Genomic DNA, 21,222 nt, shown 5'->3' with positions numbered 1-21,222 from the left:
GGTGGTAGTTTGGCTCTGAGGCCTTAAAGTGGACTAAGCTGCAGCATTTGGGACCTAGGACTCAGCCAAAGGATTAGAAGTAGAGGGGCCTCCTGGTTTGAAAATGTTGGTATGGATTAAAATGTGTCTCTGATCTGGAATAGGATGTCTCAACCGGCACTCATTGGGATACTGCTGTCTTTGGGTTTTTGGGTGAAAATAAGAATACAGTCTATTAATAGGAAACGATTGTTCTCACAAGCCCCTTTCATACATGGCAGATGTCCAGATGCTCAGATATCACAACGATGGGCATGGTATAAGTGCCTGAATAGAACTGAACTTGTTTTCTTCTGAGTAGCTTCTCTAATGTTTTTATAGAGTTCATCAGGTTTCATGATGGGTGGAGGGGAGCATATTCTAAAACTCATGTTCCAAGGGATCAGTGTTCTTTTTTTAAAAAAGAACATTTCATCTGTGGACGTTCGTTCTCTGGAAGCCATTTTGTTCTCTTGAGTCTGGACATATGTTTAAATTGGAGGTGGAGAAAAGAGCTTTGACTGTCAGAGAGAGTCTGTCTGACAGGAGCGTGGCTACTTTAAATGGGAGAAGACCATACTCTGGTATAGCTGTTTACTAATGAGATTCATCTAAACATGACTGGATACCTTTTTTAAAACAAATCATTAATTTGCTGTTAAATGTTTAAATGGCAGCAAAGGGATGGAATCAGGGATAATTTCCTATCTAACTATATTGAGTTTCACTTGACATTCCAATCACTAAATTCTGGCTTGGAGACTTCAAGATGGAATTAATAGCCTTTGTCTTTCTGCTATTTGGATTATGCTGTCAGCTCCACATTGCATGTGCAAGGACTTCTGCCTCTGTGCATTAGATTAACCAAGCACATACTTCTCCTCCGACATAACGTCTAGTCACTACAGAGGTGCAAGCATTTTTGGGTGGTGGGCAGCATCTCTTGGCATTCAGACCTTTTCTTTCAGATACTCACATGGTGTTTCAAAATGCCATTGAGTAGAACTGTTAATGAGAGACAACTTTTTGAGCTACACAGAGCTGTTGTGTATTTCAAAAGCTTGTCTCGCTAACAGAAGTTGGTCCAATAAGAAAATATTACCTCACCCATCTTGTCTCTCTAAGATCCTGGGTCCAACATGGCTACAACAATGCTGCATTGAGCAGAACACACAGGCCAAGACTTTTTCAGGAGCAACTTGACACTTTAGAAACACCATGTCCCTTTAAACTGTCTCAAATTGGCCACCCAAATCGCTAGTGGCTATCGAAAAACCTTGGTCACACTGATTCATCTACCCTGTGTGCGTTGATGGTAAGTTGGGAGCTGCAGTATGTGGTTCAAATGATGCTCAGATTCTGTGCTTCCATACAGTAGTTCTCGTGGAGTTGAGAAAATTAAAACTGGATGAATGGGGTCAGTGTTGGAAATTGTTCATTCCTGTCCCCCTCCCAAATACCTTTTTAAAAGCTGTATTAAAATATTAACTGGATTGATGTGGCCTGGCTGCCATGAAAATGTTGAGGATACTTTCTGTGGCATATGGTAAGATGGAATTCAAATAGAAATTATACCGTTTGGTGCAGAAGTACTTAAAATTGCAAGAAGCGCAATATAGAGATGCACTGCACAATGAATTTTAATGAAGATTGCTTGAGAAGTACATAACACAGACTTGGGCCTGGTCTAAAACTTAAGTCAGCCTCCCTAGCCCCATTGTTCGGGTGTATGTAACGTTATCCCTGAGCACTGTAGTTAAGCTGACCTAAGCCCTGGTGGAGTCCATGGAAGAATTCTTCTGTCAATTTAGCTACTGCCCCTTGGAGGGGTGGATTAATTACATTGATGGAAAAACCCCATTTGTAGTCTGTAGCAAGCGTCTACACTGCCGTGCTACAATGACACAGCTGCAGTGCTATGATGCTTTAGTGCCTGCAGCATAGACATAGCTTTGGTGAAATCAAAGAAAATCCTTTCTGTTTACAAGGACGAAACCAAGGGGTTTAGGTTTAACACTTGATTTTGTTCATGATGGTGGTTACTCATGATGGTGGTTACCCCCTTGGATTTTTAAATCTTAGTTTGTTTTGCTAAGATTTATGGGGGAAAGCCTCTTTTTGCAGGGAGGGAGGTGATGCCTAGCACAATAGGGCCCTGATTGGGACCATTGGAGGCTCCCACAGCACAAATAAATTCTCTGAGGGACTTCCCCAATGTCTTGCACCATTTCTTACTATTGCCAGCGCTGTTGCTGATTCTGTTAATGTGGATGCTGTCAATTTGGATTCATTAGGCCAGTAGGGCTGGTGGAGTCTATACGGAAAGACCAATCGTTATTTCCCAAGTAGAAAGGGAAAGGAGATGTTAATACCATACTGAGGTATAAAAATGGAGATAATAAAACCCTGTGAGGGTTCTTGGAAGGGGTTGTGTCTTGGGTGTTCATACACTGCAGTTTGACTTTTTTGGCCAGAGGGAGCATAATATCGACAGAATATCTGTGATCCCCTCGAGGAAGGCCCTGTTTGGAGGGACTTGCAGGGGAATGGAGTTAATTCATCTGATGGGTCTCTTCAGTCTGTAACTAGTATGGTGCTACTCGGCAGTCCTGTTTCTTCTCTATGAAAATGGCGGTCTTCTATGTCCAAGGCTTGGGGGGCACTATTAAGGAGCATCTCAACTGCAGGAGAAAAAAGGGGTTAACCCATGTTGAAGAACACCTGTTGGAAACGGGGTACTGTGGTGCTTGGGGGCGCAGTTCCTGTTCTATGTAGTGTAGGAAGGAACTCGTAGGGAAAGCTGCTGCTGCCATGGTCTAGCTGTTGCCATAAAGCTCTGAGGCCAGCCCACCACTTTCTGAACGTGAGAGATGTTGACTGGCAAAGTGCACGTTAACCGCTGTAGAAATTCAGTGTTGTAGGAGCTGTGTTGGTCCCTGAAGAACAGCTCTGTGGAGCTCGAAAGCATGTCTTTCACCAGCAGCAGTTGGTCCAGTAAAAGATATTACCACGCCCACCTTGTATAAAAATTCGGGACAGCCAGTCAAATTTGTGCTGCTTCTGTAGTGCATGGTCATTGGCCTTTCCTCCTTCCTTGCTTTGCAGGATCTCTCTGTTTGGTTAAACCTCCACACCAAGCAGGAATAATAGGCTCCCAGGTGGGTGGGAATCCGTGTGGTACAGTGTTTAAAGAAGAGGCTTGAGGGTCAGGATTCCACGCTTCATTTCTCCACCACAGCTAGGCAGGTCACTTAACCTTGCTGTGCCTCCCTCCCCATCTGTCAAGAAGATAACATATACGTATCTCAGGGGAATTGTGGCTCAAATAATGGTGATAAAATGTCCCTCTAGTTACAAGTAATTTTTATTAAAGGTGCTAACAAAGGGCAAAGTTAATGCTAATTGTGGTCTTCAGCCCCATCTATTTAATGTCTTTCTGAATTAAAAACAAAATGTGTGCTTTTGCCCCGTTCCCTGCTTTTTCACCCATTGGACACTTCTCCCCCTCCCCCCCCCCCTTTGTATCCCAAGCCCATTTCACCAGGACTGGGGGATCTCTTGATCATATTGATGCTGTTCATTACCAATCCTTCCCAGTAGGGTAGTTCCACACATCCATCGCCCTTTTGAAGTAGATGATTTGTAGACAGGTTGAACCTTCTGTTACCCTAGATTCAATCTTTATTGTTTCCACGCTGCTTCTTTTGTGCTCTGGTTTGGTCATTGTTGTGGCTTTGTTTTTACAGCTGTTGTAAGTGTTTTGAGCTTTAAAGCTTATTTTCTTCCCTCTGGTTGTTGTTACAGGTTTGTTTCTCTCGTCCCGTTCCCCCCCCACCCCGCCCCCCAGCATCTTGCTGACTGTATTATGGGGCTCTGCGGTAGGACCCTTTCTGCTGTTGTGACCTCTTAGTTAGGATAATGTCTGTGCTACATCTGAGGTGTGTGGTGTTGGTAAATCTCTCAGGGGTGCCTACTTTGTCTTTGGTGGTGCCTATATTAGTGTAATGTATCCTATCTAAGTTGATTTCTCATCTAGAGTATTAAGGATGGTCCAGTGCCTATGGTACTAACCAGAGACTTGGGAGACAGGAGGTCGATTACCCGCTCTATCGTCCATGGGCACGTCACATAGTCTCTCTCTGCTTCAGTTCCCCATCTGTAAAATGAGGATACTGCTACTTCCCTAACTCACATGGGTGTTAGGAGTGCCTCACCAACCCGTTACAAGATGTGGGCTCAGCTGGTCAATGTTCTTTTGTCTTTTGACAATTTCGTTTTGGTGAAAATTTCCCACTTTCTTCATTTTGATTTTTTTCTATCAAAAACCTGTTTGTGGGGCGGGAAATTGGTGAAAGAGCGAGTTTTTGAGAGAACTTCCAGCACAAAATAAACTGACGTTTTCTGACCAATTCCACTAAGCGGCCAGACTGGTTTTGGATGCGTTCAGTTCCCGTTGAGAGAGATGGAAGCTTCTGTGTACTGAATACTTATGGAAAAATGGGACCATTAAGTAGAAATAGTAGAATAGCAGCCCTGATGGATGGTACCACATGGACTACATGAAAATAAGAGGCTCCAAACTTTATTTACAAATCTGGAGCAGGCCTCAGCATTGCAAACAAAATTTTTTAGTTGTAGACAACATGGCTAGAGCATTGGCCTGAGGGTTGAGACTTGGATTCTATTCCTAGCTGTGCTTTTCATCTTGGGAAAGTGGCTTAAACGTCTATGCTTCAGTTTCCCTGTTTGTTTTTTTAAAAAAAAAACAAAACAAAAAAAAAAACCTGTGATGGGGAAACGATGCTTTAGTCACTTTTATGAAGTGTTTTGAGATCTACTGATGAAAAGCACTGTAAGTGCTAAGTACGATGTTATTAAATATACAGAGAACTTGGCTTGTATGCCTTCCGTCTTGTTAGGTGGATTAAAAGAAATATCTTGCTGGTTGAGTTCGGTGGCAGGGAAATCCAGCCATTGATCAACATTGTCTTCACTTGGCAGAGACTACTGGCCTGTTTGAGGTGAGGGTTAATTATACAGCTTGAGCTCAGTCTGTGTTCTGGGTCCCTTTGTACCGTGGCCGTCCTTATGGGGGACGAAGAAAAAGTTCCTTATTGGAATCTTTTCCAAGCTGGTCTTAAAACCTGCTGGGTCAATAATGGGGCTGGGTGTCACACGTCCCATGGAACTGCGCAGACACATCTAAGCCGAAATTAATAGGGACAGTCCATTGTGAATGGTGACGTTTTGGCTGTTCTCTGACACCAGTGTGTGATCAGGCGCACACTCCTCCACTGGGACTTTATTATTATTATTTTTTTATTAATTTATTTTATTGTTTTATTTGTGGTGGTGGTGGTGGTGGCAGTGCCTACTGGACTTAGCCGCATGTTGAAGGCTATTGCGGGGTGTTACAAAGGTTCCTTAGCTGTCCTTTCTCTGCTGTTCCCTTCCACCTGAACATGCTCAGGGTGCTTTCCGGGACTGCCAGTTTGGAACACCACGAACCCTGTTTCCCTTCCTCTCTCTTTCTGTGCTGAGGCGAGTTCTAGCCATCCATGGACATGGACTCGTTCAGTCTCTGCTAGGGCAGTGGTTTGAGAGTGGGAGAAAGGGTAATCCTTCGCACTGATTCAAGGCAGCAGCCATGCAGCTTCAACTCCAACCCAGTGAATTTCTTTTGACTATAACGCCCAGTCTGCTTGTGGGGTTGTCAGTGATGTTATCCCCTCACCTTACACTCTGTGTTTCCTCTGACAATAACTGGTGGGAGGCTACTGTGAAACACCAACCCACCTCGCTTCCTCTCCCAGTTTCCCTGTTGACGTTACCGACTCTCTTTTGGTGTCTCCTGTCCTTTAGTAGCAGTTGGCCTATGAATACAGACCAGGCACCACTTCTTATTCAGAGCACAAGCTGCCAGTGCGGCTTTGTTTTGAAATGTAGCGTGCATCATCTACAGAACTGTCTTCCAAAAGACTCTGTCTAGGCAAAGTACATTGTGTTTGTGTTGGAACTTGTGTTCTGGCTTTTTTTAACCTAGTCCACAGACTTGGTATCTCCCCTCTTCCCCCGCCCCCTTGTTGAAACCTCACGCTGAAAGGATTTTTCCTCTGTTCTTTATTTTCCACCCCATCCCCCCAACACTTCCTAAAATTCTGCTCTGAGCATAGGCTATAACCATACAAAAATTGCTGAATGGGAACACAAGGCAGCAGATGCAAAGCGGCGAAATTAATGATCACTGAAGTGGTGGCATCAGCTTTTTTAAGCCAAAAAATGATCACTGTGTGCACGTCGGGGGTGGGGGAGGCAGCAGCGGGCATTTCCCTTGGGGGTGAGTGCACTGGGGTTCAGGGCCTGCGTGTGAGCTTTTTGGAGAACGTTGAATAGTATCTGAATCTCACAAATTCTCAGCGGAGATAAACGGGAGAGATGTGCCTGATTAAACCTTCTCGGAATCCATGTTCACGGGCAGTTGTAAGGTCCCTTTGTATCAAATGACCTGGTCCAGAAGAGGGTCTGCCATGGTCATAGATAGGGCCCTACCGAAGTCGTGGTCATAGGATTTTAAAAATCGTAAACATAACTATTTCAGATTTAAGTAGCTGAAATCATTATTTCACGGTATTGTAATTGTTGGGGTCCTGACCCAAAAAGGAATTGTTGCGGGGGGGGGGGGGGGAGACAGCAAGGTTATTGGATGGGGGGGTTGCAGGACTGCTACCCTTACTTCCGCGCTGCTGCTGCTGGAGAGAGGCAGCTGCTGGCTGGGAGCCCAGCTCTGAAGGCAGCGCCACCGCCAGCATCAGCGCAGAAGTAAGGATGGCCTGGTACGGTCTCGCCACCCTGACTTCTGTGCTGCTCCCTGCAGAGCTGGGCCCTCAATCTGCAGCCACCCAGCTCTGAAAGCACCGCAGAAGTAAGGGTGGCAATACCGCCACCCCCCTAAAATAACCTTGTGATCCCCCTGCAACTCCCTTTTGGGTCAGGATCCCCAATTGGAGAAACGCTGGTCTCCCCCGTGAAATCTGGTGCTTTTGTGTGCTTTTACCCTATACTATACAGATTTCACGGGGGAGACCAGATTTCACAGTCCGTGATGCATTTTTCATGGCTGTGAATTTGGTAGGGCCCTAGTCATAAGGCTTTGTCTATGTCTCCCTTATTACTGTAGTATAAAGGGTCTGCTCTTAACACCTAGCATTCTGTGCTGTCCATCTGGACATCTCCCTCCTTACAAAAGAAGAAACAGGGATAGGAATGGCCACATGCCCAAGGCCCCGCAGTAAACCTGAGCCAGGAATAGAACACCAGGACTCCTGACTCCCAGAGTTGTGCTCCATCCCCCTGGACCATGCTGCTCTCAGAGTGTGACGTCTACAGCTAAGCTTCTTGCTTTCCTGCACGGACCCGGGCATCTGTATTTCACCCGCCTCTTCCTGGGGGCAGCAGAGGGGAGATTAAGGTAGGCATGGTCTGTTGGAGTCATTGCGTTCAGTAATGCTGTGGGCTTCCGCTGGTGCCTTCCATCTGAGGCTCTCGACGCGCTTCGCAGACGTGAATGAAGTGAGCTTCACAGCGCTCCCTGAGTGACCTTGGGGGAGTCCAGCTTCAGAGAACAGACCCCAGATCCTCTGACTTCGTAGCCTGTGCAGATCACTCAGAACAAAACCTGCTAATCTGTTCCAGGCCCATCAGATCATAGGAAGTTGCAGTTTTCACACACGTTACTGTTCCCCTTCCCTCCCCATTGCATGCCCCCCCACCCCTCCCCCCAACCTCCTCCCTTGGATTAGAGTTATAAGCAATGAGGTGTTTGCTTTGTGCTCCCTGGTGGATGGTCAAAGCATTCTTACAGGTTAAGCAGGAAGATATGATAAGTTTAAATTTTCTCTGCTCACGGTGGGAATCTTGTCTACCCTTTATTTCCAGGAGGGACCTGCACGTTGCTCCCCCACATCCGTTGTCCTTGGGTCTGCCTCGCTGGTAGCTGCTCTCTTTGAGGCAGGGAGTCCATGAAATAGGAGCTCTTGCTAAGCAGGGATGAGGATTCCAGTCTGGCTCTTTGAACACTTGATAAAAGAGAGGGATGTGGTGTCAAGGGGAGGGACTTTCCCCCACCCAGGCACCATTAAGTATCCCTGAGCTGCATTCCAGGTGTTCAGCATTGCTTTTTTTCTTAAATTGTTTTGTCATGAGCCCGGAAAAGGAAGTGAACCAATTGTATAGGCCCATCCACAATCGACGTCCTGTAAACAGAATTTCATAGCAGCTAATGACTGCATTCCTTTCAAATCTGTTTTTTCCTATTCTGGGGCAGATAGCACTGGTTGCAAACTCTGCTTTATTTATTTATTAACAATTCTGCTTAAAGGCCCTGGCTCATGTGAAAAAGAGAGAGAAGAAAATTTCAGTGTTATCAAGGTGACTTTCACTGAAGGTGTCTTGTTCTTTAAGATGCATCTGTGGCTTTCTAACAACAAGAGCTGTGTGCGTGTGAGTGGTGGTGGGGCAGCAAACGCTTGTCAGGAAAATCAACTTTGCTACTTTGACTGGGACTAAAGCTAATTACTAGTCGACTAATTTTATTGATTTCAAATCCCTTTTAGTGGAGATTTTGCTGTAAGGCTGATCGCCAGAGTGATTAGGACACAAAGCTGCTTAATTTGGAAGTGTTTATCAAGCAGCCTTCTGTCACCTCTGTTTCAAATCAAATTACAGTGGCACCCACTTCTTTATCTGCAATTCAGACTGCTTGCTCCATGACCCACCTCTGATGGAAGTAGACAGCATGTGCTTAGAGGGGGAAACCCGTTTCCCCTTGCGGCGTCTGGTGGGGGAGAAAAGGTGAACTGTATACACAGGCATAAAAATACTAGACTGCTGACTGTGTGGTTTTTACTGCCAGCTGCCATCATGACACAGGCAGGAATGGAAGCTCATGGGCTTTTGTAGTGATAGCCTCTTAAAGTCATCTGTGTACACAAAAGGGCCTTTCCTGTCTCTCTCTCAGGTGCTTTGCTTGCGTCTGAATCTCCGGAGAGCTGCATTTAGCCATGGCCCTGTAAAGGCTCTCACGGAGCTGTACGTCTTATGCAACATACTGGTCTCACTAAACAGGTCTTTGAAAGAAGTGGCAGGAGCACTTTTTGTGATCGCCGATGTAAAAGCTGCTAACCCTTCTCATGGTCGCCGTGCTGGTGTACTGTGGCCCTTTTCTCTCCGTGCATGTATGCGCCGCCAAAGAGACCTGGTAAGTCCATTCTTGCTACAGCAGGTTCCCCACTTATAGAAGGCAGTACACACATTAGTGCATTATAGAAGCCATATGTTCTAGTGATTGGTCTTTTCCTCCTCTCGCTCCCCCCCCAAATCAACTCTTAGGACTTTGCCCCTTCATATTTTTCGTTTCTCCTATGCCAAGACTTGCTGGGACCTAGACTAGGTCTGCTTGGCGACTAGCTTCCCTTCTGACTGTTTCTAGCACAGGGATTCTTGAATGGAGACTTTGCATTTTGTGGCACAAACTCTGCCTGCATCACAGCAACCCGGGGGGAAAAAGCACGAGCACTTCTTGGCTCCATGCATTCTGGTTGCCACAGGGGGTTTCCATTGTGCCTGCCTGCAGCAGGGCTGACTGCCCACCCATCGATTCTTGCCCATGGCAGAAATCATTGGGCATTGTGGTCCATTGCAATGAGCCTTATCTGGATGCAACAAAAATACTCTGAAGAGTTTTGGGAATTCCCACATGGCATGTAGTACCAGAATGTCCAAGGGAGAGGATATCTGTCATCTCACCCCCACATCCATGGGGGGAGAGACACCTTTCAACTCTCTTGGGATAGTATCCTTGCGCCAGAGAGTCATGTGGGAAAGACTTGGTTGTACCGTACTGGGGGGGGCAAACTTCTCTGGTTCTGCAAAGGGCATTTTCCATCCGTCTGGGGTGTCTGGTGCTTCAAGGCACAAAACTGCTTCCAAATAAACTCTTGTTTCTTGCAAGGATCATTCCCTGAAGCAAGACCATGAGTCCTTTGCTGGGCATTTTCTGTCTCTGGGAATCCAGTGCACTTGGGTCTCTGAGTTGTGTGTGGAATTAGCACGTGGCAGCTGGGATGTGGTAAAGGGGGGAGAGAACATGCATCCTTCTTACCGAATTTACTCACTCATTTAAGAATTATTTGTTTAAGGTGGCTTCCATCATCACAGTAATCTTTCTGCATTGGGAATTATTCCAGGCACTAGAGACCAGATTTTTAAAGGTATTTAGGGGACCTAGTGGGATTTCTGAAAGCATCTAGGTACCTGAATACTTAAAAAAAAAAAAAAAAAAAAAAAAAAAAAAAATCTGGTCCTAAATGTTCTGAAACTGCTTGTTTGTACTGCGTTTAGTCAAAAAAAAAAAAGTACCTCTTGTTTTACCTCCATATTGCCAAATCAGAAAAACCTGCAGCATACTTCTGTGGTGGGGTGTATGCAGGATCAGAGTGCCGCCTTCTCAAATTTGAGGGTAGAAGAAACTATGGCTTTGGAGCTATGAAGGTGGGAAGTTATTGGGATTGATTATCACCGGTTTTGGTTTGTTTGGGGGTGTGTGTTTTTTGTTTTGTGGGGAAGAGATCTCCTTGTGGATTTAAGTAGAATGTTGATCTATATAATTTTGCTGTTTTCCCAAAGCAATGAAGAAAGAAGGGGAAGGTGGGGGGGGGAAGTGTGTCTGAAGGTAACGTTGTCTCTGAATTTCACTGTCTCCGAATTCACTGCTTTTCTCACTTGCAAGTAAACCCTTCCCCTGAATCAAGTCCCTTGGAATGTCTTCCATTTATGGGACCTAGGCTCCTTTTGTTGAGGGCAGACAGAGACAATGGAGAGGTCTGATAGTATCTCTTATCAGATGGAGCTTTTTTGCTGAGGCTAAACTTGGACAAATTATTTTTATCCGTGCTGAGCTCTTACAACTATAGTTGTATATAAGCTCTTTTTAGCTCCACCATAAAAATCGTGTATAAAAAAAAAATTACTGTCTGACAGCTACATCTTATTCTATTAGTACGTTTTAATTAGAACATGAGCAAGAAATGCATTATGAATATTCATGATCAGGGTTATTAAAATGCATAATTAATCTGTGGGTTTCTTTTATTTTAATAACTGTATTAATGGAGGGGAGGCAGTCCCTGTTTTTTGTTGTTTCTGAACTGGGAAGTGTCTTACTCTTGGCTAGTTTAAATGTTTTTATTTTAAAAGTTGGCTTAGAACAGCTGCGTGCGAGCATGTATATGTATGCATAAGTATTGCACGCACACAGCTACGTGGAGAGAAAGTTATTCGGGTTGTGAAGTCAAGCACCCAAAGTTAGGAAATGCCAGAATTAAGTTTGCCTTTGCAGACCTAATTTGACCCCCTTCTGCAAATGCCTTAAGGTTCAGTCTTTAATGACACCATCACATTTTCTTCACAGACCCCTGCTTCATTCAGTGCACAAAATGGAAAGTGCTCACTTAGTGAGTAGCTATTAATATTTTGTTTTTCCTCATTGTTCAATGTGTGGCCCCAAGGCCTGATATACTGCATGCGATCCAAACCCTGCTCTGAAGACAGAATTATTATTTTCTTCATGGGCTTTTCTCTGGTGCTCCTCACTATAGTATCTGAGTGCTTCACAAATGTGAACTTTTATTTTCACAACGCACCAGTGAGATGAAGGGAGGGTGGGGTATTGTCTCCATTTTACGTAAGGGGAGCTGAGGGACAGAGATCAAGGTCAAAAGTATTCATTAATTTTGGGTGTGCAGTTTGAGACACCTAGGGCCTGGGTTTTCAGAGTACTGTATGTCTTCAATGGCAGCTGTGAGTGCTCAGCACTTCTGCAAACTGGACCCTGGGGTCTCAAGTCAGGCACTCAGAAAATGAGGAACGCTATTAGTAACCGTTCTGAAAACTTTGGTTTAAGTGACTTGGCCAACTTCACATAGGAATTTTGTGGCAGGGATAGGCTCAAATTCCATAGGGCTGCAGCATTCAGCTGCATTAACCATGAAACCGTCCCTTCTCTTTCTGAAATCCCCAGCCTCATTCACTACATCTAGGGTGACCATATTTCCCAGAGTGAAAATGGGACACCCCGAGGGTTGCCCTATTGCCTCCGCCTCAGGGCTGACCTGTGGGGGCCCCACCACAGTACCGCTTGCCTGAGCCCCACTTAACATTCCTCCACTTGATCAGCTAGCAAGAGCAAACTAGACAAATGGCCAGTTTTGCGCTCCCCCCCCCCCCCCCCAATCACGACTTAAAAAACAGAACATATGGTCACCCTACCACATACATACCTTCCAACTTCTGCAGCAGCCCCCTTCACCATACTCCTCTTGTTCATCCCCGGAGCAAGTCCCCCTGCCTCGCTCAGTGCACAAGATGGTCCTGTGGAAAAATAGTATGTGATCATGTAATTAAAACCCATGCCACAATGCACGTGCGAATGGGAGCTGAGTTAACGTTGCACAGGCAACCTAACGCTGGCATTTCCGAGCAGTTGACTGCTGGACTTTGCAACCTGAATAATATTCTTTAAACTGCATTTTGTGTGATGTTTTCTGTATTTTTTTCAAAAAGCAAACTGAAAAAGCAAAGTTTATCCTGTGGTATCGTATTGACACCTGCATAGGTCATCAGCAGGGTTGAATCCTTTAGATCCATTGGACAGACCTCTACCACTTGGTCTAAGGGGGACCTGGCAGCAGAAGTAGGTTGTCTTTTATGTGGACCAGCACTTGACGGCGAGGCACACTTTACTGGTGGATTTCACAGGTGTTTGCTGAAAGCAGAAGAATGGTGAGACTTGGGAACCTTGGGTTTCATTCCGGGCCTTGGATGGGAGTGTGCTCTAGTGGGCACAGACTCTTTTGCTCTGTCCCCTTGAACCTGTCCCAGTCCTGTCTCTTCCTTAACCCAGTCTCCTTGCCCAGTCAATCATTCTCTGGGCTCACTGACTCCCAATCTCCCCACACCCAATCCCAGTCTCCTTGCCCAGCCAGTCCCAATTCCCCTCTCCCAGCTTCTCTTCGCCCCCGCCCCCCCCATGGTCTTTGCTACAGTCTCCCCGCTCCTTAATTCCTTGTCCAGTCTCTTTGCCCAGACCTAGTTCTCTTCTTGCACACCGGCTCCTTGTCAGATCTGTCTTCCTTTCACCCTGTCCCTGCCCACACTGGCTCCTAGTCCATGTCCAGCCAGTCCCAGTCTCCCCACAAGCTCTTCTTCGGATCTTATTGTTCTGCCTCTCCCCCCCCGACCCCCCCAATAACTCCCAGTCTCCTAATCCAACCAGTCCCTTCTTGCCTAGCCAGCCTACCCTCTGCCCTGTTCCAACCCCTTCTCAGTCTCACCAGCCTCCATGTCCCAGTCTACTCCTTTCTCTTCCCCTTGGTCTGCCTTTTATCTCCTCATCTGCATTCGAATCAGACAGCTTCCTTCTGTCTGCTGCCTGGGTGCCAGCAGAGGGGTCACTGGGAGCACAGGAGAGCTATGCTCCCTGCTGTCAGTTCTGGCGCCTCCCCCCGCCCAGAGTGGCAGTTACAGGGCAAGTCCAGCTTTGCCCCATAGCTCTGGGTTGGAGCACGTTCAGTTGCTCTGTGGGTACGGTGCACGTGCTCTCTGGTCACCACAAGAGCCGTAGAAGCTGGTGCATGCTCCATGAGGACATAATCTTCTGAGGTTTTAGCTGCTAAAGTCATAGGCCATGTCTGCGCTACCACTTTTGTCGGCATAACGTATATCGCTCAGGGGTGTGAGAAAAACGCCCGCCCGAGCGACATTTGTTACACCGGCATAAGTGGTAGAGTGGACAGCACTGTGTTGGCAGGAGAGCGCTCTCCTGTCGGCACGGAGCGGCGATACAAACAACCTTACAGCGCCACAGCTGTAAGGTCTCTAGCGTAGACATAGCCTTTGTCTCCAGATAGAGCATGTATGAACTGAGATTTTTCAGAAGTTTATAACTTGGCCAAATTGGACAGATTTTCACAGGAATGGCAAAAGACAACCAGGCCACACCCTTACCAAATTTCGAGTCACTGCCCCCAAAGAATGGGGGCGCTTGATCTGTTCAAAGGAAACATCACCTGAGGTTTTTTGGGTTTTTTTAAAATGGGCAAAACTTATTTTTCCCAGACTTGTTCTCCAACTGCTAACCCGTTTTTTGGCTGAAATTTCTTCACCATAATAATCCGTCTGAGGCAGACACCCAGAACGTCAAATTTCAGCCTGAAGTTGGCAAAGTTGTAATCAACTGAAGACAGGGTCTTACAATGGGAAGTATTGTGCAAACTTAATAATGGTCAACACAACCAGCCCTGCCTGCAGTATACACACATTGACTTACATGGATGTGCGCACATAAGTATTTAGGCCATTTTGTTTGTGTGCTTTATCTGGAATCCAGAATAACAATTCCAGAGCTGTGAAGCTTTATTCACTGGTAGTATTAAAGGGCGATAACCTCAACTCCATTAGCTCTTCACGCTCCTCGGCAACCACCCGCATGCATGCACATTGATGGCTGGAGGAGGAACTCTTCAGTTTCCTCTTAACTGTTGGCTGTACTGAAATCTGACCATCACTGTTCCTGTAACCCAGTCACACAATCAGCTTTGGAGCAAGGACAGGCTTTTTATCTGGAGTCGGAGTTGGCTAAAGAAAAGAGGGTAGAAGGGCAAGGCCCAAGATGGGTGTTGTGGGAAGGCAGGCCCTCTTCTCATCCTATGATGAGAGCCTTTGCTTGCACCTAGGGGTTCGTCTGAAAGCCTGTAAAGGCCTTGTCTACAATTGAGAAATCTGACCTGCTAAGCGCTGTTTGGATTCCCCCCGGCGGGTCTGTAACATGCCACAAGCACACACCGAATATGGCTCTCAGCAGTGGACGGCATTCGTATCCCTGTTTGAATTGCCCTTTGCCGTGAGCTGTGTTGGCTGGCTCCACTAATGTGCTGCCAGGGCAGGCAGGCAGGCAGCCACTGATTCAAACAGGAGGCCAGAGAATCAATGATGGAATGCATCAGAGAAACGAGGCTGCGGGAGCTCGTACAGCGCCTAGCGCAGCTGGGCCTTGGGGGCTCTCGGTGCCACCGTAATACAGATTAATCAGGGGCTCCACTGTGATATCCTTCGAGAATGCCGGACGGGGACAAGGGCTGCTGGTGCTGTTATCCCAGCAAGTACAATGCCATGATACAGGGTTGTGTGGGCTCTTATTGGACTGCCCCATATTCATCTGCTCCTTCCCCTGCACGTTTCCACAGTGCTCTAGCCCTTCCCATGAGCTGCACAAGGAAAACAGGAACCCGCCCAGTGCTTGCATCACATGACCCTGTGAGCTTAAATCCCAGATTGGTTCTCTTGTTCTGATATCTTGCCCTAGTTGCTTGTTGCCCATTTGTAAGTGTAATAAAGTTGATGGTGCACTTTTGACCTCTGTATTAAAGGTTCCTCTAGCGTACTTTATTTGGAAGTAGCTCATGGTTACACTTAATGGAGGGGACCTGAGCCTCTTCACTCTTGACAGTCACCATGAATTCCAGTATCTGCTGTTCTTATTCTTTGGCTCTCCCCCTATGTTACTTGGTACGTCCTCCCCAGCCTCTTAAGATGCTTGAGAGAAACTCTGACCAAAGAGTGAGCTCTGACTGTTCATCCTGGACTTGGTTTTGAGGGAATGGCCTGAGTTTCCAAGGGCCTTTGACCCTTTCTCCCATAGTCCCCCTGGGCTCCCAGAAGGTCTTGTGAAAACTCTCACAAGCGCCTGCTCTTTAGAAAACTGGTGGATAAGTACCCAGGGGGCAGTGCAGCTAGGACAGCTAACTGGAGTGCTGTGTGTGCGGACATGACTGCACTGTTTACACTGGCTGTTACCCACAATTCAGTTCTCGAGTGCTTCGTCCTGTGTCATGTCTTCCCCTCCCCCTCCATGCAGAGGGTGAGGTGGGTGAAATGAGACAAAGTTGGTGGCTGGCGTCTCACAGGCCTCACCCAAACTGTCCAAATGCTTTGGAAATACTCCTGAAACCAACATGAATAGAGCGAGCATTTCTGTCTCCTGATTTCTATTGGTGTTTGCAGGGTATGCAGATGAATTGCTTTAGAAAAACACATTAGCAAAGCAAAAGTTTATTCTAGGAAGTAGGAGGTGGGAGAATTGGCAGTAATTCTCCCTAGTATCCAAGGTATTATTAGAGGCTTATCCCTGCTCTGCACAGTAATCACATTGGAAATTTTTGATTAGAAAACAAAATCTAAATGAGAATTATGAATATTCATTAGGTGTAGAGATTAATATGCATAATTATGCAAATTAGACAGCAATTAAACACCAATTCTCTGGGGAAATGATTAACACAAAGGCACAGAAATAGAAGGATGTAATTTGAAAGAAGTTTCTGGTTAAATGAACAGTAAAGGGAGCGGAGGAGACAAATATGGCGTGTTTGCCATAATAATAAGCTTTGCTAAAATGAAATTGGTGCAACCACTGAGACAGTTTCACCACCCCATTTCCACCCCCACCCCAATACACACCCCCTGTTTGCTCTGCAGTTTAATGTATGGAGACACTGACTGAAAGGTATAAACTATCTCACTTTATAAAGAAAAACAATGTAAGTCCTTAGGTTTGTTGGTTTGTTTTTAAGCTGGCTTGTAACTCATGTTCTAAGAGATGAGAACATCTGAATGTAGTAAGAATCTTACCCCAAGCACTGCTGGATTTTTATAGGGCGTAAGCAACTGACTTCCAAAATGCCAGCTTGATGAGGTGTCGAGGGCTCTTGGTCCTATGTAGGATTTTGTGTAACGCTCAGAAGATGATCTGCACTCACAGGGATGCATATTCCAGGCATAGGCCAGAGAAGAAGGGTGGTGTGATGATCAGCCAAGACTAGACTTTTCCCCCTCCAATATAAAACCTTTCCACCCTCACCCCTTCAGTTTTTTAAGTGTCTATCAGCGGTGGATTAGGGAGCTGCTGTTTATTGTGAAGCATTCGCTATAGATTGTATGTTGCCACCTTTCCAGCCTGGCTGTGATGTGTACTGCAGCTCTGAGCTGTGAAGGCAAACAATCTTGAGCTGGGTTTTTTGCCTCTTGCACGGAGGGAGGGAGTGGTGGAGTGTTTTGGAGCTGCTTGAGATGAATGTGAATTTTTAATGTCAACATCTCTTTAAATGGTGACTTTTTGCGGGGGGGGGGGGGGGGGGCGGGGTCAAGTGCAAGGTTTGAAATAGTGAAATTGGAGTTAATGAGTGAGTCTGTTTGATAATCTAAAAAGCTGATTTATGGAAAAACATTGCTATCTGGGTGCAATGGCTGTTGGGTGGGGGATGCGATTGTTTTGAAGTGTGTACTTGTCAGAAATGTGTATTTTGTATATAAAAACGTATATTCAGAAAGGACAACGTGGTTGCTAAACGCTTTGTGAGCTGCTGCACATTGTGAGCAGTTTTATGTATGTCGTGTGTGTATATATTTTAAATTGTGTACACAGCTAGACCTGGAATTTTCAAAGGAAACTGGGAGTTTAGAAGCACAACTGTTTTGAGAGTCGATGAGGCTAGTGCTCCTAGATCTCTTAGTGAAAATCTCTTCTCCCTCCCACCCCAGTACCAACTCCCATTGAAATTCAGTGTGATTTGGGCACCTCAGTTTGTTAGACTACTTTGAAAATCTTAGCCCTACAGTTGTGAAGGTCATAAACTATGAATTGATCCAGGACCATATAGAATACGTACTGCCTTGTTAAACATGGATGCAAGCCTTTGGACAAAGGCAGAGGTATTTTATCTCTGTATCTAGCTGACTCTCAAAGCCTGTGCGTTAGCTGACTATCTTAAAACTGAATGGGAACCCCAGCCACAGTCCCACCCACTCCAAGAGATCAGCTTTCCTAAACTAACCAGTGATCTTTCAACCAAGTAAACCAACACAAGCCTCCATCTAGATGAACAGTGGCCTCTGCCTTGTGTCTCTTGTGTCATTTTTGGGTTTACCGACAGTCCCTTTCAGCAGCGTAGTTTCTTAAAGTGTGAGCCTTAAATCATACCTAGCATTGCCCATAGGTGGCGTTAACCACTGGAGCATTAGGCCTGTATGGCCAATAAAGCCTACTGGTACCAGTTAAAGGCCCTGTCTCCACAGGAAAGGAGTTCTTTGTGTAACCTTAGGTGTGGATTTAAGCCACTATAGTTACACTGGAATAGGAATGCCCACAGTGGGGTTATACCAGTATAAGTAGCTTGGATTCAAACTAGTTTGTCGCTTGGAAGGGTTTATAGCAAAACAGGAAAAGTGCTCTCGTGAGTGGACAGTGCCTGCTGCATAAATGGTAAAACTTTCCTATGTGGAGACACCATAGTTCATTACCTACACAGTCGCCAATAAGTCATGTTAGGTGTTCCTCTTTTGGAGAGGGATTCAGAGCGGGAGGTTTGGGGCTTAATTCTATTTGCAAAGGATCCTCGTGCTTAGATTGACTAGAGAATGTTCTGACTAAATCTTTTGTGCTCAGGTGCTGCTCATGGGCCAGGGACACAGCTTTATGCTCCTCTGGGGTGAAAGTAAAATTTTACTCAAACAGGCATGAAAATGCAGAGCATGAGGTTGTGTCTAGGATAGTGCACACCAACAGCTCAAGTGATGGTCTCATTTAGGCTGGTGCAAATCTCTGTTAACTGTGCTGAAGGCAGGAGAGTTATTCCTAGATCTGCAGAAGTAGAAAGCAGAGCAGAATTTGGCCCTGTGAGCAAACAGTTTCAAGCACAGATTTCAGTTGATGTACAGTTCTTTCCATTGACATAAATTGGACCATGTGGCAGCAAGGGGGCACCTGCATTAAGTTTTTTAATGTGTAGTCCTCTTAAATGTTGCCCTCTAGGAAGACCAGATTTACAAGCTATCACATGAATCATGCAAAGGTTAAAAAACACTTTCCCTCCCCACCCCGACCCCCATCCCTGGTTCTCGATCATGTATACAAACTCTGCAGGGCTTGTTTTGAAGCTTGCTAAATAAGCTTTTGGCTCTAAGCTGAAATGGGGAGGTTCAGGGAGAGGGTCGGTCACAATAAGTGGAAATGGTTTATTAATGAAAATATTGTTTTGTTTGTAGAAGGAAGAGTTAATTTTGAGAGGACACTTTTGGGGGTTTGCTGATAAAGCCAAAGTAACCTTTGTTCTCCCTGTTTTTTGGTAGGCTTGGATGAAAGGCCGGGATCGGGTTCCTGGGGTGCAGGAGATCAAAACAGCTCTGCATTTGACCAAGGAAGGGTAAGGATGAAGCGTAAACAGGGACCTTAAACAAAAATAAACAGGGTCTTTATGATGGCTTCTCGGCGTGTGTTTGTGCCCAGTCAGCTTTAACCTGCAAACGTTGTTCTTGTCGTTCTAGTGATAGATCCTCGGCAAATCCCCTCAGACAGGTCATTTCTGCAGTCATTCTGCAGCGGTGCTGGTCGAGAGAAGGTTTGTCTCTTTATTACTGCGACAGCAACATGCCCGTAAGGCCCTGCCGGCCCGGGCAAATGTTGTGGCAGCTTTCTTGCAAACCTTCTCCTTGCTTAAAAAGTATAGTGTAGTTTAGATGGCACCTGGATCAGTGTTGACTTGGCTTGTCCAGACAACCCTGCACTTCCTCGCTCATGCATGGACTTGCATTTTAAGTTGGAGGAAAGCAGTAGTTCCTGATGGCTGAGTGGGGAGAGCAGGAGTGTTAGCTTGGCTCTGAGTTGAACATTTTTAGCTAGGCATCTAGCACGGATTACTACGATTGTACCTTGTGTGCGTTTGGCACTCCAGCTTTCTCCAAGTGATGGAGGAGGAAGGCTGAAATTGGAATGTAGTAATAAGGCACCTAAAACAGCAGCTTGAATTGGCAGCTGATGGTGCCAGGTGTCCAACCAGAACACCCCCAGCCTGCAGAACCTTGGAGTAGCCTGGCTCTGGAACCAGACTCTGTGGTCATTCTGGGTGTGGGATGTGCTGCCACCCCATTAAGCCTGCTGCTGCCAGAACACATTGAGCATCTGTATCATCTCCCAGCTTTATCAATGCCCATGATGAGTGCTCATCCCAGAGGTATTGGAGGTCCCTGTGTAAGAGAGCTGGTTACAAGGGTTACAGTCCCACAGATTGACACGGAGCTCTCGGGGAGGGAATGGAAAGCCATGGGAGGCGGGAGGAAGAGAATTGGAAGTGTTTGCAGGGAAGGAATTGAGGCTGTGACAGCATATAACTGGGGCCCGAGGAGGGGAAGAGAGAAAAGACATTAACTTAATTGAAATGGTGTTTTTTTTGACAGATGCTCATGTTTTAATGGGTTTATGTGATTCGTTTTCACAATGGCACCGTTCCCTTCCCTTAGGTCAGCGATGAAACAGGCACCACGTCGTTTCTCATTTTTATAGACCTCCCCTCTTCCCCCCCACCCTCGCCCCTTATGGCTTTGGGGAGGGGTGGGCTGGGTGGATGCTATGGCCCATTTCTCCTTGGAACAGGAGGAATTGCTCACACGGTGCCTGCCAAGTGCCGAGGTCCTTCAGGCCGGGGGCGAGTTGGGTGGGAGCTGCCAGCGTGGAAGTGTTTTGTTTCTCCTCAGGGAGCTGTTCTTGTGGCTCTTCTCCAAACCAGCTCACTTCCCTGGAAGCACTGCTGGGCCTCCTGCTGTCCCCGGGTGCTGAGACGTGTGAAGAAGGGAGATGGAGAAGCCAGTGCATTATTGTTGTCCTCCTTCACCCATAGCTGGGGGTGGATGCTGGAATGAATGAATCCTCTTGTGGTCTGGAGTTTGAATCCCCATATCACTGCTGTCCCCTTTCTAGGATGAACCAGGCTAAAACTCCCAAGTGCAGACACCTCTGAACTGTGTGTCTTTGGAAGCAAAGGGGGAAGTAGTTTGAAATCAAGAGCCAAATGTTGTGGTTTGGGTCCCTCTTTATATTTAAACTCAAGTTACATAAAGATAATTGGATCTGGATTTTGCTCAAGCAAGCTTCCAGGTGGCACAACTGATGTGACTCTGGGGCTAGTTGTTTTTGATTGAGACCCACGCTAGCTGGGGGAGTGCCCAATGGCAAGCCTTGCCCTGGGAGTTCTCTACTTTCCACTCATCCATTGAAAAAATAAAATAAACCATAACTTCCCAGTGACAATCTCACAGGTA

At 46.2% G+C, this 21,222-nt stretch overlaps 1 protein-coding gene across 11 annotated transcripts in view; it reads left to right on the top strand.

The window, feature by feature from the left end:
- TCF3 (transcription factor 3) overlaps positions 1–21,222 on the top strand; it is a 122,414-nt gene that overhangs the window by 47,067 nt on the left and 54,125 nt on the right. For all 11 annotated transcript variants that reach the window (XM_037885807.2, XM_037885803.2, XM_037885802.2 and 8 more), the window contains exon 4: positions 19,258–19,331. In XM_037885807.2, coding sequence (XP_037741735.1) covers positions 19,258–19,331 — 74 coding nt within the window. The remainder of the gene's footprint in view (positions 1–19,257; positions 19,332–21,222) is intronic.

This window comes from Chelonia mydas, chromosome 25 (genome assembly GCF_015237465.2).
Source record: "Chelonia mydas isolate rCheMyd1 chromosome 25, rCheMyd1.pri.v2, whole genome shotgun sequence".
Taxonomy (NCBI): Eukaryota; Metazoa; Chordata; order Testudines; family Cheloniidae; genus Chelonia; species Chelonia mydas.
This window is presented reverse-complemented; position numbering and strand designations above follow the sequence as displayed.